Source organism: Anomaloglossus baeobatrachus, chromosome 1 (assembly GCF_048569485.1).
Source record: "Anomaloglossus baeobatrachus isolate aAnoBae1 chromosome 1, aAnoBae1.hap1, whole genome shotgun sequence".
Lineage (NCBI taxonomy): Eukaryota > Metazoa > Chordata > Amphibia > Anura > Aromobatidae > Anomaloglossus > Anomaloglossus baeobatrachus.
In genome coordinates, this window is record NC_134353.1 from 655,538,695 (window position 1) to 655,555,892 (window position 17,198).

The 17,198-nt window shown below is 47.0% G+C and overlaps 1 protein-coding gene across 1 annotated transcript in view; it reads right to left on the bottom strand.

Annotated features, from left to right (window-relative positions):
• The window catches only part of SEC14L2 (SEC14 like lipid binding 2), a 78,933-nt gene extending 62,451 nt beyond the window's left edge, over positions 1-16,482 (bottom strand). Inside the window, exons 1-2 of the mRNA XM_075341509.1 lie at positions 16,312-16,482; positions 276-357 (exon numbers count right to left, since the gene is read on the bottom strand). Coding sequence (XP_075197624.1) covers positions 276-357; positions 16,312-16,365 — 136 coding nt within the window. The 5' untranslated portion in view covers positions 16,366-16,482. The remainder of the gene's footprint in view (positions 1-275; positions 358-16,311) is intronic.
• Between the last annotated feature and the right edge of the window lie 716 nt (positions 16,483-17,198).

Consider the following 17,198-nt stretch of genomic DNA (forward strand, 5'->3'; position numbering starts at 1 on the left):
GACTTGTAATTGGACTTTGTCTCTAGCGGATCTTATGTTACCTGGAATTTGATATCCATATTCATATCGGAGGGTGCAGTAATGGGTGATAGGGAAGGGCCATCCTGGCTATTATATACATTGTCAAGTCTCAGTGCATCAATTCTAGCCTGTCCTCCCATTAATTATCCAGGAGGTAAAGAGTGTAAAATGCTACAAGGTTTCCAGCTTTGGTTGGTAATAACCCTGGTGCCTGATCACATTATTGGTTTTGCCCTGTAACATATTTCTCTTACCACGAAGCCAGCGCAGCAGAAAGTAGTCATCCTGACAGTAGGGAGGCAGCTGGGGTATAAGGTCTTTCACACTCTCACGGAACTACGGACAAGGAAAAAGCATAAATCCGAAAATATCAGACACAGAACATAATATTCACTAAAATATATGATAGACATCAGCAACACGGAAACGTCATTTATTATTTTTTCTTTATTTAAGAATGCTCATAGGACGGACACAGGATTTTACATTTTTTGGAAGGGACGAGGCTGTGGAGGAGTGTGAAGGTGACTACTACTCTCAACATATTGCTTTCCTAGTTCATTCAATCACTATGCCGACAGACTAAAAGGTACCGTCACACTAAGCAACATCGCTAGCAACATCGCTGCTGAGGCACAACTTGCTAGTGATGTCGCTGTGTGTGACATCCAGCTACAACCTGGCCCCTGCTGTGAGGTCGTTGGTTGTTGCTGAATGTCCTGGACCATTTTTTAGTTGTTGCTCTCCCGCTGTGAAGCACACATCGCTGTGTGTGACAGCGACAGAGCAACAACTGAATGTGCAGTGAGCAGGGAGCCGGCTTCTGCGGACGCTGGTAACCAATGTAAATATCGGGTAACCAAGAAGCCCTTACCTTGGTTACCCGATATTTACCTTCGTTACAGACGTCCGCTGCTCTCAGCTGTCAGTGCCGGCTCCCTGCTCTCTGCACAGGTAGCCGGAGTACACATCGGGTAATTAACCCGATGTGTACTGTGGCTATGTGTGCAGGGAACAGGGAGCCGGCACTGGCAGTGTGAGAGCGGCAGACGCTGATAACGAAGGTAAATATCGGGTAACCAAGGGAAGGGCTTCTTGGTTACCCGATGTTTACCATGGTTACCAGCGTCCGCAGAAGCCGGCTCCCTGCTGCCTGCACACGTAGCAGAGTACACATCGCGTAATTAACCCGATGTGTACTGTGGCTTGGTGTGCAGGGAGCCAGCGCTAAGCGGTGTGCGCTGGTAACCAAGGTAAATATCGGGTTAGTTACCCGATATTTACCTTAGTTACCAAGCGCAGCATGCTTCCACGTGTAGCGATGCTCCAGCGATCCCTGCCAGGTCAGGTTGCTGGTGGGATCGCTGGAGCGTCGCTTAGTATGACATCTCACCAGCGACCTCCTAGTAACTTACCAGCGATCCCTATCAGGTTGTATCGTTGTTGGGATCGCTGGTAAGTTGTTTAGTGTGACTGGGCCTTAAGCCATATAATGCTACTACAATCACAATAACAACGTTGTTATTTTGTTTGGTTTTTTTTTTATTTGTTTGTTTTTTTCATGGGGTTTTCTTATAGTCTTGTCTGAAGAACATAAAGGGAAGCTAACTGATGCTGCCCGAACCACAGGCTTCATGAATCAGACAATGGCTGCTGTAATGATCGCTTCACTCTGCCATACTGCGGTGTTTCAGACAAAAGCCGGCCAGGGACAAAGTTTCTCAGATGACTAATCTAAAGTAGGTCCACGGTGGCTTCTCGCCAGCCACTCCCTACTTCAGACAGATCTCTCCCTATGTGTATATAGAGAGAGGCTGGTCAGTATAGGGCAGTGAAATAGGAAGAAGCCGCCGGAGCTCTGCCTCAGACTAGTCATCTGAATGGATAGGGGATGATCACATCTGACAAAACATTTGTTCATGGGAATTTATTGGCCACACATTTTCGAAAAGGTATCCATCTGCTGGTGTGTACTTAAGAAAAAAAAGTCCACCTGACTCCTGAAATGTTTTAGCAGGCTGAATCGTAGTTAGAAATGATCAAGAACATGTATAGTTTGTAAATCTGGCAGCTTATAGTATATATCAGACCTGGGCAAAGTGCGGCCCACGGGCCATATCAGGTCTTCTGGCTGTTCCAACATGGAACGCAGACCGAGACAGTCAAAGGACTGAAAACAATGGCACAAGGGCCACAATATGCCCTGACCTGCCTGCATACCAATTTTACCGCTAACCTCGGAATGCAGATGGTGGTGAATACATTGGTGGAGGATGGAGCTGTCAGCTCTTCTTCCACCAGTGTGTGCAACTGAGACAGCAGACACAATGGTGTCACTATATTGGGTCTGCTGAGACACCGTACAGAGCGCCGTGGGAATGGGAGCGATGTACGTATGTGTGGTTTATATATATGTGGGTCTATGTAAGGGATCATAGTGAATATAGAGAGGCTATGTGGGGGCTCATGCTGTATATAGGGGACTATGTGGGGGCTCACACTGTATATAAGGGGCTAAGTGGGGGCTTACGCTGTACATAAGAGGCTATGTATGGGTTCACACTGTATATAAGAGGCTACATGGGGGCTCATACTGTATAGGAATACTGTGTGGGGTCTCATACTGTATATAGAGATACAGTGTGGGGGCTCATTCTGTACATTCTGTATCTGAGGAGGCTATGTGGGGGGCTCATACTGTATTTAGAGGGCTGAGTGTGGACTCCTACTGTATATGGGGCTTGTGTGCAGGCTCAAATGCTATATAGGGTGTGTCAACAAACTTAATTCTACTCAATATTAAGATTTTAGTAACTGGAGGAAAGAAAGGGTTAATCATGCTGCCGTGGATATAAGCAGGAGATGAATCCAAGGGTTAATCTTCGTGATTTTCATTATTCAACGCGTTTCAGAGTCCAAACGACTCCTTCATCAGGAATAAAAAAAACACTGATGTACATGATGTACATCAATGGTTATTGACTCCTGATGAAGGAGTCGTTTGGACTCTGAAACGTGTTGAATAATGAAAATCACGAAGATTAACCCTTGGATTCATCTCCTGCTTATATCTCTGATTACTAATTGAATCTACTGGGTATGCGGCAGCCGACGTGGTTTGACATTATGCTCTAATGGTAGATGTGACCCTCACAACTCCCAAAGGTGAGTTTTTCCAAATCTCCTGTATTCCGCTCCTCTAGGATAATACACCATTTGCGCCATTTTGTCTCCTCCAGATTTTATTCTACAATATTAAGAGATACATTTAATCGTAATAGAAAATAATCAGAATTAATATTAAAATTGAGCAAAATAAATTGCAGCCTATTGGTTTGGCCCTCCGCAACAGTCACAGTCTCTCATGTGGCCCCTGGGGAAAATTAATTGCCCACCCCTGGTATAGATGTAAGCCGTGCACATTGTTCCCGATGTAGAACGCATAGCCTGGTTGTTATAGCAATCTATTCAATATGGATCTATAGTGTCAGACTAGCAGAGGCTGCATTCTGCAATGTTCCCATAGCACCACTCACTTGTTTCAGTACTTCTCGATTGGGCTGGTGTAGGGTTTCACATTAAGTGATGTGTGTACTTTCATGGCTTACTCAAACACAATGAAGGGCTTCTTAAGCCTTTTGAGACAAACTAAAATATCTGCATTAGAGAAGAACAAAGTAAACACAAAGTAAGGCATTTCTCTATCTGCGCTGACAGTCATAAGCGGGTACTTATTTGTATGTTCTAATCAAGTAAAGAATGTAGGGCAGGTTCACACCGGCGTTTTGTGTAATTATTATCTATCACACACATGCAAACAAAATTACTATTGAAATTATCTCACAATTCTGGTGCACAGCCATGATTCTGGACACTATTTGGGCCTGGAATATGGAGTGTGGCTATGTGTGTTTGTACAATACACCAAATTTAATCGATTTTTTTTTTTTTTCTTAAAAGGAACCTCTCACTAGAGTCATGCTGCCTGAGCCACGGTCAGAATGAATCAGAACCTGGCTGCAAGATAGCATTCAGGAATGACTCTGAAATGCAGTGGTAATCCATGACTAGTCTGCTGCGGACCCTGGCCGGCATATCTCAGTTTCAATTGATTGACAGGTCTCTTCCTATTTACACCCGTTGGAAAGTGGTGCAGTGAGAAGCTGGGCGCGCGCCGGCCTATTAAACTTTGCTTTCTCTGAAACTCTGTGACAGTTCACTGTAAGGGCTCTTTCAGATGCCCGTTATCAGTCCAATCTTAGTTCCCAATGCACGGACTGGCCACACATCTACCAACCTCAGCGTGACCGCCTCATATATTTCTATGAAGCTAGGATTAGGAGATGCACGGCCAGTCCTTGCACTGCGATCCAAGATCAAACTGATGCTAATGGACATCTGAAAGATCTCTAAAACATGCAATCGCTTGGTTCGGGCAGCATAAATGCAATGACAGATTCCCTTTAACTGTCTTAAGGCCCCGTCACACATAGTGATGTCGTTAGCGAGATCGCTGAAACATCACAGGTTTTGTGACTCAACAGCGACCTCGCTATGTGTGACATATATCAGCGACCGGCCCCCCGCTGTGATATCGCCGATCATACCTGAACGTCCTGGTTCATTTATTGATCATTGGTGTCCCGCTGGGCAGCATGCATCGCTGTGTTTGACGCCATAACAACGACGAGCGACCTCATTGGTACGCCTGGGTGACAGGATCCCAACGACCGCTGAGGTCGTTATACGGATCGTTGTATCGTTGCTGCATCGTTAATTAGATCTGCCAGTTTGCCAGCTCACTAGTGACCATGTAGCGATGCACCAGCGATCCTAACCAGGTCGTATCGTTGTCGGGATCGCTGGAACGTCGCTACGTGTAAGGGGTCCCTTAAGCGGGCTTTACACGCTACGATATTGTTAATGTTTTATCGTCGGGGTCACGTTGTTAGTGACGCACATCCGGCGTCATTAACAATATCGCAGCGTGTGACACTTACCAGCGACCTTAAGCGACCTCAAAAATGGTGAAAATCGTTCACCATGGAGAGGTCGTCCCAAAACCAAAAATCGGTAATGGTTGATTATCGATGTTGTTCGTCGCTCCTGCAGCAGCTGTGTGTGACACCGCAGGAGCATGGAACGTCTTCTTACCTGCTGCCGGCCGCAATGCAGAAGGAAGAAGGTGGGCGGGATGTTACGCCCCACTCATCTCCGCCCCTCCGCTTTGATTGGCCGGCCGCTTAGTGACGTCGCGGTGACGTCGCGGTGGTGCCGAACATCCCTCCCCCTTGAGGGAGGGATTGTTCATCAGTCACAGCGACAACGACGACCAGGTAAGTGCGTGTGACGCTGCCATAGCGATAATGTTCACTACGGCAGCGAACACACGATATCGCACACAGCGATGTCGTAGCGTGTAAAGCCCGCTTTAGGCTGTGTTCACACATACTTTTTTATGCCAATTAAAAAGTACTACAGTACCAGCAAAACTACACAGCTTTTTTTTTCTTGACTGAACTGGAAAACTGCAGTGCTTTTGAAAACTGTAGCATGTCAACTCTTTCAGCATTTTTGTAGTGGTTTTTTTACCCATAGAAAGCAAAGAGGAAGTGCAGAAACGCAGTAAACACAGTGCTATCAGTTTTTAAAGCGTTTTTGGTGAAAAAAAACTCAGGTAGAGGAGGATGTGACACAAATTCATTTTTGTGATTTTCCAAAGTATAAACCATAAAGTCTTCACCTGAGTCCAGGTACAGTTTAATTAAATTACTAATGTGTTAAAGCAAACAATACCTGAAAGTAAACAATGCCGTATCAACAATAACAATGCCCTACTAACTGGAAGGAAAGCTGAACTTTGGGATCCTTATAAATGCAGCAAGAATAAAGCGGCAAAAATGCAGCAAGGAAAGCATCAAAAAGGCATGAAAACCTGCATTTTGGCTGCAGCTTTTTTACTGCCAAGCAATCAGGTTTTGGCTGCAGAAAAAAAAGAACATATGAACATAGCCTAAAGGCCGCTTTACACGCTGCGATATCGGTCCCGATATCGCTAGTGTGGGTACCCGCCCCCATCTGTTGCGCGACACGGGCAAATCGCTGCCCGTGCCGCACAACATCGCCCAGACCCGTCACACTACTTACCTGCCTGACGACGTCGCTGTGATCGGCGAACCGCCTCCTTTCTAAGGGGGCGGTTCGTTCAGCGTCACAGCGACGTTACAGCTGCGTCACTGAACCGCCGCCCAATAGCAGCGGAGGGGCGGAGATGAGCGGGACGAACATCCCGCCCACCTCCTTCCTTCTATAGCGGCCGGGAGGCAGGTAAGGAGAGCTTCCTCGTTCCTGCGGTGTCACACGGAGCGATGTGTGCTGCCGCAGGAACAAGGAACAACTTCGTTACTGCTGCAGTAACGATATTCGAGAATGGACCCCCATGTCACCGATGAGCGATTTGGCACGTTTTTGCGACGATGAAAATCGCTCATAAGTGTCACATGCAACGGCATCGCTAATGCGGCCGGATGTGCATCACCAATTCCGTGACCCCAACGAGTTCGCATTAGCGATGTTGTAGCGTGTAAAGCCCCCTTTAGACCGTCTAGTCTAAATTTGTGAAGTTTGTGTTACACAAGGTTAGTAATTCTGCTCCAATGTGTGCGAAAGTACATGCATTTGGTGCAATAGGAGAAAATAAGTTGTTCTGTATTATATTTAAAGCACCACTCCAGCGGTTTCTTTTTTCAGCGCTCTACTGCTGCTTTTAACCTACGATCCCTGCCCTAGTCTAAAGGCTACTTTACCCACTGCGATATCGGTACCGATATCGCTAGTGTGGGTACCCACCCCCATCTGTTGCGCGATACGGGCAAATCGCTGCCCGTGCCGCACAACATCGCCCAGACCCGTCACACATACTTACCTGCCCGGCGACGTCGCTGTGACCGGCAAACCGCCTCCTTTCTAAGGGGGCGGTCCGTGCGGCGTCACAGAGACATCACTGAGCGGCCGCCCAATAGCAGCGGAGGGGCGGAGATGAGCGGGATGTTACATCCCGCCCACCTCCTTCCTTCCGCTTAGCGGCCGGGAGGTAGGTAAGGAGAGCTTCCTCGTTCCTGCGGTGTCACACGGAGCGATGTGTGCTGCCGCAGGAACGAGGAACAAGTTCGTTACTGCTGCAGTAACGATAATCGAGAATGGACCCCCATGTCGCCGATGAGCGATTTTGCACGTTTTTGCAACGATGCAAAATCGCTCATCGGTGTCACACGCAGCAACATCGCTAATGCGGCCGGATGTGCGTCACCAATTCCGTGACCCCAACGACTCCGCATTAGCAATGTCGCAGCGTGTAAAGCCCCCTTTAGGCTAGGGCCCCACGTTGCTTTTTACCTGCTTTTTCAACTGCAGCGTTTAATGCCAAAATGGATGTGTTCTGCTTTTCAAGCAAAGTCTATGGGAATTTGGGTTTCTTGTCCGCACTATGCTGTTCAAAATGCAGCCTTTTTGTGGCAGAAATTTGGGCAAAAACTCAGCTTTTCAAAGAAGTAACATGCCAATTGTTTTTGCCATTTGGGTTTTGCACGGCAAAGCAGAGTTTTTGCCCAAATTTCTGCCACAAAAAAGGCAGCATTTTGAACAGCATAGTGCGGACAAGAAACCCAAATTCCCATAGACTAAGCTTGAAAAGCAGAACACATCCATTTTGGCATTAAACGCTGCAGTTGAAAAAGCAGGTCAAAAGCAAAGTGGGGCCCTAGCCTTATACTCACCCTCTGGCGTTTTAACCTTTTTTCGATGTTGCTACAGTCTTGCCGCGCCATCTTGTGACCGTAAGATCTGACTGGCCTGAAGTTAGCAGTTAGGTTACAAACTCTTAAAGCATCTCTATGAGAGCCAGAACGAGGCTCTCATAGACTTGTATTGAGTTGTGACCTCCGTCGCTGACGGCAAGTCGCAAACTGCAGAAGACCCATGGGAGCAGTAGCAATATAAGGTGAAATAGACGGAGGATGAATATAAGATAGGGGACAGGGGACTTAGATTTAAAGCACTCCAGCGATGCAATAAAAAAATACTGGAGTGGTGCTTTAAGAGAAAAAAAAATCAGTATAGAGCTACTATTGACAAAGCAGGCAGCGAGGGCTCATATAATACGCAGTCCATTACCACGCTAAGTGGATGCAGATTTAGAATTCATCATTGTTACATGTGACATCTGGCCACTCCAGCATTTTCTATGTAAATAACGCACCAAATGCCATGAGCCATCCTGACCTCACAGGCTGAAAGGCTGCTGAGCTTGTTTTCTTTTAATCTCGAAAATTCCCAAATAATTCCATCGTCTTTAGTGTTTGTGAACTAGTTTTACAACATGTACAGTATATCACAAGATTAAAACCCTCACATATTTGTAAATATTTTATTATATCTTTCCATGGGACAACACTGAAGATATGACACATTGATACAATGTAAAGTAGTCAGTGTCAAACTTGTAGAACAGTGTAAATTTGGTGTTTTCTCTAAATAGCTCAACACAGCCATTAATGTCTAAACCGCTGGCAGCAAAAGTGAGTACACCCCTAAGTGAAAATGGCCAAATTGTGCCCATTTTACCTCTCTGGTGTCATGTGACTCATTAGCATTACAAGGTCTCTGGTGTGAGTGAAGAGCGGGTGTGTTACATTTGGTGTTATCGCTCACACACTCTCTCATACTGGTCACTGGGAGTTCAACATGGTACCTCATGGCAAAGAATTCTCCGAGCATCTAAAAGAAAGAATTGTTGCTCTACATAAAGATGGCCTGGGCTATAGGAAAATTACCAAACCCCGAAATTGAGCTGCAGCATGGTGGCCAAGACCATACAATGGTTTAACAAGACAGGTTCCAGACCAGGCCTCACCATGGTCGACCAAAGTTGAGCGCACGTGCTCAGCGTCATATCCAGACGTCTTTTCAAATAAGACATATGAGTGCTGCCGGCATTGCTGCAGAGGTTACAGAGGTGAGGGGATGGGGTCAGCCTGTCAGTGTTCAGACCATAAGCAGCACACTGCACCAAATTGATCTGGCTGTCGTCCCAGAAGGAAGCCTCTTTTAAAAATTATTCACAAGAAAGCTCGCAAACAGTGTGCTGAAGACAAGCAGACTATGGGCATAGCTTACTGGAACCATGTCCTATGTTCTGATGAGATCAAGATAAACTTAGTTGCTTCCAATGGTGTCCAACGTGTGTGGTACCAACCAGGTGAGGAGTACAAAGACAAGTGTGTCTTTCCTATAGTCAGAGATGGTGGTGGGGGTGTCATTGTTTGGGGCTACATGAGTGCTGCCAGCTGTGGAGAGCTACAATTCACTGAGAGAACCATGAATGCCAGCAAGTACCGTGACATGCTGAAGCAGAGAATGATCTCCTCCGTAAAGGAACTGGGCTGAAGGGCAGTATTCCAACCTAATGACCCCCAAAACACTTCCAAGATGACCACTGCCTTGCTAAAGCAACTGAGGGTAAAAGTGCTGGACTGGCCAAGCATGTCTCCAGACCTAAACCCTATCTGTGGGGCATCCTCAAACGGAAGGAGTGCAAGGTCTCTAACATCCCCCAGCTCCATTATGTCAACGTGGAGGATGGAAGAGGATTCCAGTGGCTCCGGGGAAGCTCTAGTGAACTCCATGCCCAAGAGAGTTAAGGCAGTTTTTGAAAATAATCATGGCCACACAAAATATTAACACTTTGGGCACAATTTGGCCATTTTCACTCAGGCTATGTGCACACGTTGCGTTCTGTCCCTGCAGAAATTTCTGCAGCGATTTTAACAGCACACGTGCGCTTCAAATCGCTGCAGAAAGAGTCCGTGATGAAAAAAAAGCCGATTTCATGTGCTCTGAGGGCAGCCCCTCCCATAGACAGAGCGGGGGATGCATGCAGAGCGCAGGAAAGAAGTGACATGTCACTTCTTAGAACGCGTGCTTCGGGCAGTAGCCGAAGCACTGCGCTCTAATACGCCACGTGGGCATGGATTAGGCACAATCTTCATAGATTATGCTGGGGACGCAGGACGCATGCAGTTACACTGCGGTGCAGATCACAGCGTAACTGCATACAATTACGCAACCTGCGCACATAGCCTTAGGGGTGTACTTATGTTTGTTGCCAGCGGTTTCAACATTAATGTATGTGTGCTTAGTTAGTTATACAAGCTGTACACTGACTACTTTACCTTGTATCATAGTGTTATATCCTTAGTGTTGTCTCGTGAAAAGATATCGTAAAATATTTACAAAAATGTGAGGGGTGTACTGACTTTTGTGATATAGTGTATGTGGAGTAAGTTAGGTGAGTGATAGTCGTTGGTATCAAGAGCTGTATGTCCCGGTATCAGGTGTGCGATGGCGATGGCACTGAGGTCATAAACACGGTGGCCTTAGCAGTCAAGGTCCCTACTTTGCTCTATGAACCTGATTAGATAAATCAGTTGTATTAACCCTTGGATGACATCCAGTTTTGCACATAATAGCTGCACAGGCCGCCGCTCGGTCACACGGCTAAACATATCATTCTACACGTTTATTGTCAGTTACAAGACACTTCTCTGAATCTTACTTCTACAAAATGTATGAAATGTAGAATACGTCCTATATCTGCCGACACTGTGCAATGTGATGCAGGCACATATCTTTATATGGAATCTGTCGCCAGATTTCCACACACAAACTGTACACATCACTAAACAGATCTCTTAAGCTGGTGTCACACTAAGCGACAGCGACAACGACGTCGCTGTTACGTCACCATTTTCGGTGACGTAACAGCGACCTTGTAAGTCGCTGTTATGATCGCTGCTTAGCTGTCAAACACAGCAGAAGCAGCGATCATAAGGTCGCTGTGCTACATGTTCAGAGAGCAGGGAGCCGCGCTTAGCGCTGGCTCCTTGCTCTCCTAGGTACATTACACATCGGGTTAATTAACCCGATGTGTGCTGCAGCTACATGTCACAGTGCAGAGAGCAGGGAGCCGCGCGCACTGCTTAGCGCTGGCTCCTTGCTCTCCTTGCTACAGTATACATCGGGTTAATTACCCGATGCATACTGCAGCCACATGTCACAGTGCAGGAGCCGGCACTGGCAGCTGCGGTAAGCTGTAACCAGCGTAAACATCGGGTAACCAGGGAAAGGTCTTCCCTTGGTTACCCGATGTTTACGCTGGTTACAGCTTACCGCAGCTGCCAGTGCCGGCTCCTGATCGCTTCATTTCGTCGCTCTCTCGCTGTCACACACAGCGATGTGTGTGTCACAGCGGGAGAGTGACGACCAAAACATGAAGCTGGACATTCAGCAACGACCGGCGACCTCACAGCAGGGGCCAGGTCGTTGCTGGATGTCACACACAGCGACAGCGACGGGACGTCGCTGCAACGTCACAGAAAATGGTGACGTAGCAGCGACGTCGTTGTCGTCGTCGTTATGTGTGACACCAGCTTTACACCTATTCAGATTGGTGTATTTACTTTAAAAATACACATCAGAATGGCTGTACAGTGAAATCCTGATATTAAGATGAGTCTAGACAGAGTGAAATAGCTTATGTGCACTAGGCTAGGGTACTTAATCTCTGCCTGACTGACTGCTGCAGCCTGTACTGAGCAGTGTGAGACCTCAGCAGTAGGAGAGACACCGAGGAGCTGTCAGTTAGACTAGGAGGGCAGAGGTGGTGCTTACACTATTATAAAGCCAGTCTGACATGGATTATCAGAGTAAATACACCAGCCTTAACAGGTTTAGGATTTCTATTTAGTAATGAATGCAGTTCACATTGGGAAATGTGGTGAAAGATCAACTTTAAATCTGTTGGATGGACCAACAGACCTAAGAGTGAATGTAACATAGAATGAAATAGCTCGTGAGTACAAGGGTATTTAACCTCTGCCCACCCAGTCTGACAGCTGCAGCTTGTACTGAGCAGTGTGAGACCTCAGCAGTAGGAAGGACAGTAAGGAGTTGTGAGTTAGACTAGGTGGGCAGAGATGGCACTTACACTATTATAACGTATAATACAGCCAGTCTGACATGGATTATCAGAGTAAATATACCAGTCTTATCTGGTCTATGATTTCTCTTTAGTAATTAATGCAGTTCACATTAGGAAATGTGGTGAAAGATCAACTGTAAAATTGTTTGACGGACCAACAGACCTAAAAGTGAATGTAACAGCACCTCTAATTACTAGGAGGGATCTCTCGACCGTCGTAAGCATCATGGAAGGGTCAGATGATCTTTCTGGGCTAATAAGGCCAATGAGCTGAAAGCGGGCATTGTTTTCCATCCAGACGAATTTCACATAGAGTATTGTGGTCAGTATTTGTGAGCCAGGAGTGGGTCCAAAACAAAATGCTGCTGATTTTTCCAAATATCGATGTAAAATACTAACACCTTGAAAGTGGCCAATGTCTGGGGTTGGAGGAGGATGTATCTGATACATGAGATACAGGAAATCGGGTTTCTAGTTTTATATAACTAAAGCTTTTATGATATAATGGAAAGTTATGAAACCTTTACATCATGTGTGCTTGTATTCGTTGCTCTGCAGACAGTGAATCATCTTTTTTACATCCACACAAACCTAATAATTCTCACAGATTAATAGTCTGCTACAAATGAATCCGGTCTGTGGGCTAAACACTGATCCACTGTAACCACTGTGAGAGCTGGGGAAGACTTGTGCTGATGGACCTAGATGACCCAGCTGAATACAACTGTACCAAACCCTCAGCTGTGAGAACTATTAGGCCCATACATCTGCCCCTGGGTGTAAAGAGGAATGGCACAATCTCTGACAGCAATGATAAAACTCCAGGATTTGCACTAACCTTTCTTAGGCTATGTTCACATGTCCATGAATCATCCATTAGAACCGATCCTGCAGAGATCCGTTGGCAGAAAAGGTGTGCAGACAAAACTTTGTCTGATTTTAAATAATTGATTTTAGCGGGATCCATTTTTTTTTAACATGGGAGTCTATGGGAAAACAGATCCTTTAAATGATTGCTATTTAGGCTGCTTTCACACTACGTTTTTTTAGCATGCGTCATGAACGTTTTTTTGCTGTAAAAGTGGATCCTGTTTTTACAAAGAAAAACGCATGTGTTATTTTGCAGGATCCTGTCACTTGAAGTTTATGGGCGGGCATTGAAGTCATGTGATCGGGAGTGAGGGGGAACTGAACGTGATAGACTGGGAGCCGGCATCTGACAGCTGCAGACACTGGTAACCAAGGTAAACATCAGATAACTAAGCGAAGTGCTTTGTTTGGATACCCGATATTTACCTTGGTTACGAGCGTCAGTAGCTGCTAGGAGCCGGGCTGCCTGCTCCCTGCACACGTAACCAAGGTAAACATCGGGTAACTAAGCGAAGCGCTTTGCTTGGTTACCCGATATTTACCTTGGTTACGAGCATCTGCCGCTCTCAGGCAGGGGAGAGAGAGAGGAGAGAGAGGGAGGGGGAGAGAGAGACTGAGCTCGCCAGGCTGGTTTCTGGGCATGCTCAGTAGAGCAAGCAGGATCCTGTCTATCAGCATGCCAGTGTTCACATGTGTTTGCATGCAGTATAGTCAGGATCCAGTGAAAAACAGTATTTGGACGCAACTCAAAAACGCTACAAGTAGCGTTTTTGAAAAAAGTTAAAAAACTGCAAGTCGCTGGATCCTCACTATAACGCACGCAAACGCAGGTGAACGCATGTTGACCCGAGTCCATTGCAAATGCATTGAAATGAAAACGCATTTGAACTGGATCCGCTTTTGCATAAAAAAAAAGTTCATGACGCATGTTAAAAAAAACATAGTGTGGAAGCAGCCTTATCTTCCATTTAAAGGGATCCAGTGAGCAAACAACGGATCCTTTACAAATACAAGAAGATCAGAGGGCTAAATAGCAATCAGGTAACGGATCCATTTTCCAATGTTAAGAAAACAGATCCTACAAAAATAATTTTCTTCAAAACGGACAAGAAAGTTGCGTTTGCAGAACTTTTTGCCAACAGATTGCTGCTGGATCCGCTCTAACGGATGATTACTGGACATGTGAACTCAGCGTAACATTACTCAATCAGGATCCGTTTTAGGCTGTTTACTGTCCGCATCAGAAAAGTAGATGTCACAAAATCTAACAAACTGTACATATCTGTAAATAGATATCTTGCACCTGATAAGAAGGGTGTACTTACTTTGAAAATCCAGAATGACTGATTTATTGCCGTTTTTATTTGCGTTTTCTGTAAACATCTGAGTGTTTTTGGAGACTCTATTTAGCGCTTTTTGATGTTTTTTCTTTTTAATTCGTTAAAGGAATATTTCCATCTTTAAAATCCTATCCCAATATGTAATAGGTGTAATAATAATATTAGCAAATACCTTCAATTCGAAACGTAGTATTGTTCTCCTATTATAGCCATGTCTCTTACCTCATGTGCAGGGCATTGCAGCTTAGGTATCCATGGTTACGACAACTCATAATGATACTTAGTTGCTAGTGGTCGTAACTATACTACATTTCTAATTGGAAATATTTGCTAATATTATTATTATTATTACACCTACTACATATTGGGATAGGGTCTTGGAGATGGGAATACTCCTGTAAGCAATGAATAAAACATTAGCATTTTTTAAGCAAAAACACTGACAAAATGCGTAAAGAGTCTTCCCGGTGTCTTTTGGGCATTTTTGAGCTTTCCATTGACTGCTATTGTATGGAGTGTCTCCCTAGCAGTAACACCTCAGTGGTCACTTCTTTTAGGGGCTTGGACCTTTTGAAAGCCTGAAGAGTTTATAAGACACCAAAGAGCCTGAATATATGAACAGCAAGTCGATTTTTTTTTCCATAGAAGCAAACAGGAAGGTCATTTTGAGCGATTTGTGCACACTTTTTCTGGCTTTTTTGAGAGCGCATGCGCTTATAAAGTGTGAACAAACCCCCAGCCTCATCAGGTCTAAGATGTTTGCAGTTTGTAGAGTGAAATCTGGTGACAGGCCCTCAGAAGCCACAACGTCTCCAGATGGCACTGATCTCACCGGTCCTGGTATGTTGGGTGACTCAGTGGCGAGTGGCTCAGTGATAGAGGGTGGCTTGGGGCTGGATTGTGTTGGACAGTGAATCGGTGCTGGAGGGGGGCTCAGTGGTGGCTCGGTGCTGGCGGGGGAGCTTGGTGCTGGACGGTGACACTGTGCTGGAGGGGGAGCTTGGTGCTGGACAGTGACTCGGTGCTGGAGGGGGCTCAGTGGTGACTCGGTGCTGGAGGGGGAGCTTGGTGCTGAACAGTGACTCGGTGCTGGAGGGGGCTCAGTGGTGACTCGGTGCTGGAGGGGGAGCTTGGTGCTGGACGGTGACACGGTGCTGGAGGGGGAGCTTGGTGCTGGACGGTGACTCGGTCCTGGAGGGGGCTCAGTGGTGGCTCGGTGCTGGAGGGGGAGCTTGGTGCTGGACGGTGACTCGGTGCTGGAGAGGGCTCAGTGGTGACTCGGTGCTGGACGGGGCTCAGTGGTGGCTCGGTGCTGGACGGGGCTCATTGGTGGCTCGGTGCTGGACGGGGCTCAGTGGTGGCTCGGTGCTGGACGGGGCTCAGTGGTGGCTCGGTGCTGGACGGGGCTCAGTGGTGGCTCGGTGCTGGAGGGGGCTCAGTAGTGGCTCGGTGCTGGGGGGGGCTCAGTAGTGACTCGGTGCTGGAGGGGGCTCAGTCGTGGCTCGGTGCTGGACGGGGCTCAGTGGTGGCTCGGTGCTGGAGGGGGCTCAGTGGTGACTCGGTGCTGGAGGGGGATCTTGGTGCTGGAGGGGGCTCAGTGATGGCTCGGGCTCAGTGGTGGCTCGGTACTGGAGGGGGATGTTGGTGCTGGAGGGTGTCCTATTTCCAGCACTCCTTGCACACACTATCACATAAGCAGGAGACATTCCTATAGGTGAGGATATTCAGCATTCCATATCTACAAGGCTCTGGTCATGAAAGGGTGCTGGCTCTGTGTTGTGACTACTGCATTTCCCAGGTGGCTCACTACCGGGATTATTGGGCAAGTAGCTGGAAGAATCTGTGTACAGGAAACTGCCATAGGGTCTATCTGTGGAGGGTCCTCCTCTGTGAGTTCGGCACCGGAAAGGGTTAATAGGAGGAGGATGCCGGACACAGAAGTATATTAGCAATTGGGCACAGCCTCCAGCCAGATGAATGGCTTGTGGGTGGCAGTGCCATGTGAGCGCGCACAGTGCGCGGTATATCGGGGGGGCTGCTCACCTTAGCCAAGGCCTCCTCCTGCTTGGGGCTCAGATCGCCCACCCTTCCACTCATCCTGGCACCTGCCCTGCTCTTCCGCCAGCTGCCGCCTGTGTGCCCGGGAGGGTGTGTCGCTGTCACACGAAGTCCCTGGGCTTCCCTGTGTTATTATATGAGCAGTCGGGTCCCGCCTCCACCGGCGGCCTCTCCGCTTCCTTTAAAGACACAGTGCGCTCTTTATCTTAGATGTTTTTTTTTTTTCTTCATTTGCTGCCCCATCTAACTTCTCGTCCTCACCTGAAGACACATCTAACTTCTTGTCTTCCCCTGACTGACCCCAAATCTGATTTCTTGTCTTCCCCAGATTGATCCCAAATGTAACTTCTTGTCCTCTCCTGAAGAAACATCTAACTTCTTGTCCTCCCTGGCTGACCCTATATCTAACCTCTTGTCCTTCACTGACTGACCTTCACATCTAACTTCTTGTCCTCCCCTGGCTGACCTCACATCTAACTTTTTGTTTTCCTCTGGCTGACCCCACATCTATCTTCTTGTCCTGCCCTGACTGACACCATATCTAACTTTGCGTCCTCACCTGTATGACCCCACATGTAACTTTTGATCCCAAATCTAACTTCTCATCCTTCCATGATGCCACAGCTAACTTCTCGTCCTTTCCTGGCTGACCCTATATCTAACTTCTCGTACTCCCCTGGCTGATCCCACATCTAAATTCTTGTCCTCCCCTGACTGACCCCCACTTCCAGCTTCTCGTCCTCCCCTGACCCCGCAACTTACTTCTCACTTTCCCCTGGCTGACCCTATATCTAACATCTCGTCCTCCCCTTACTGACCCCACATATAACTTCTCATCCTCCCCTGGCTGACCTTACATCTAACTTCTCGTC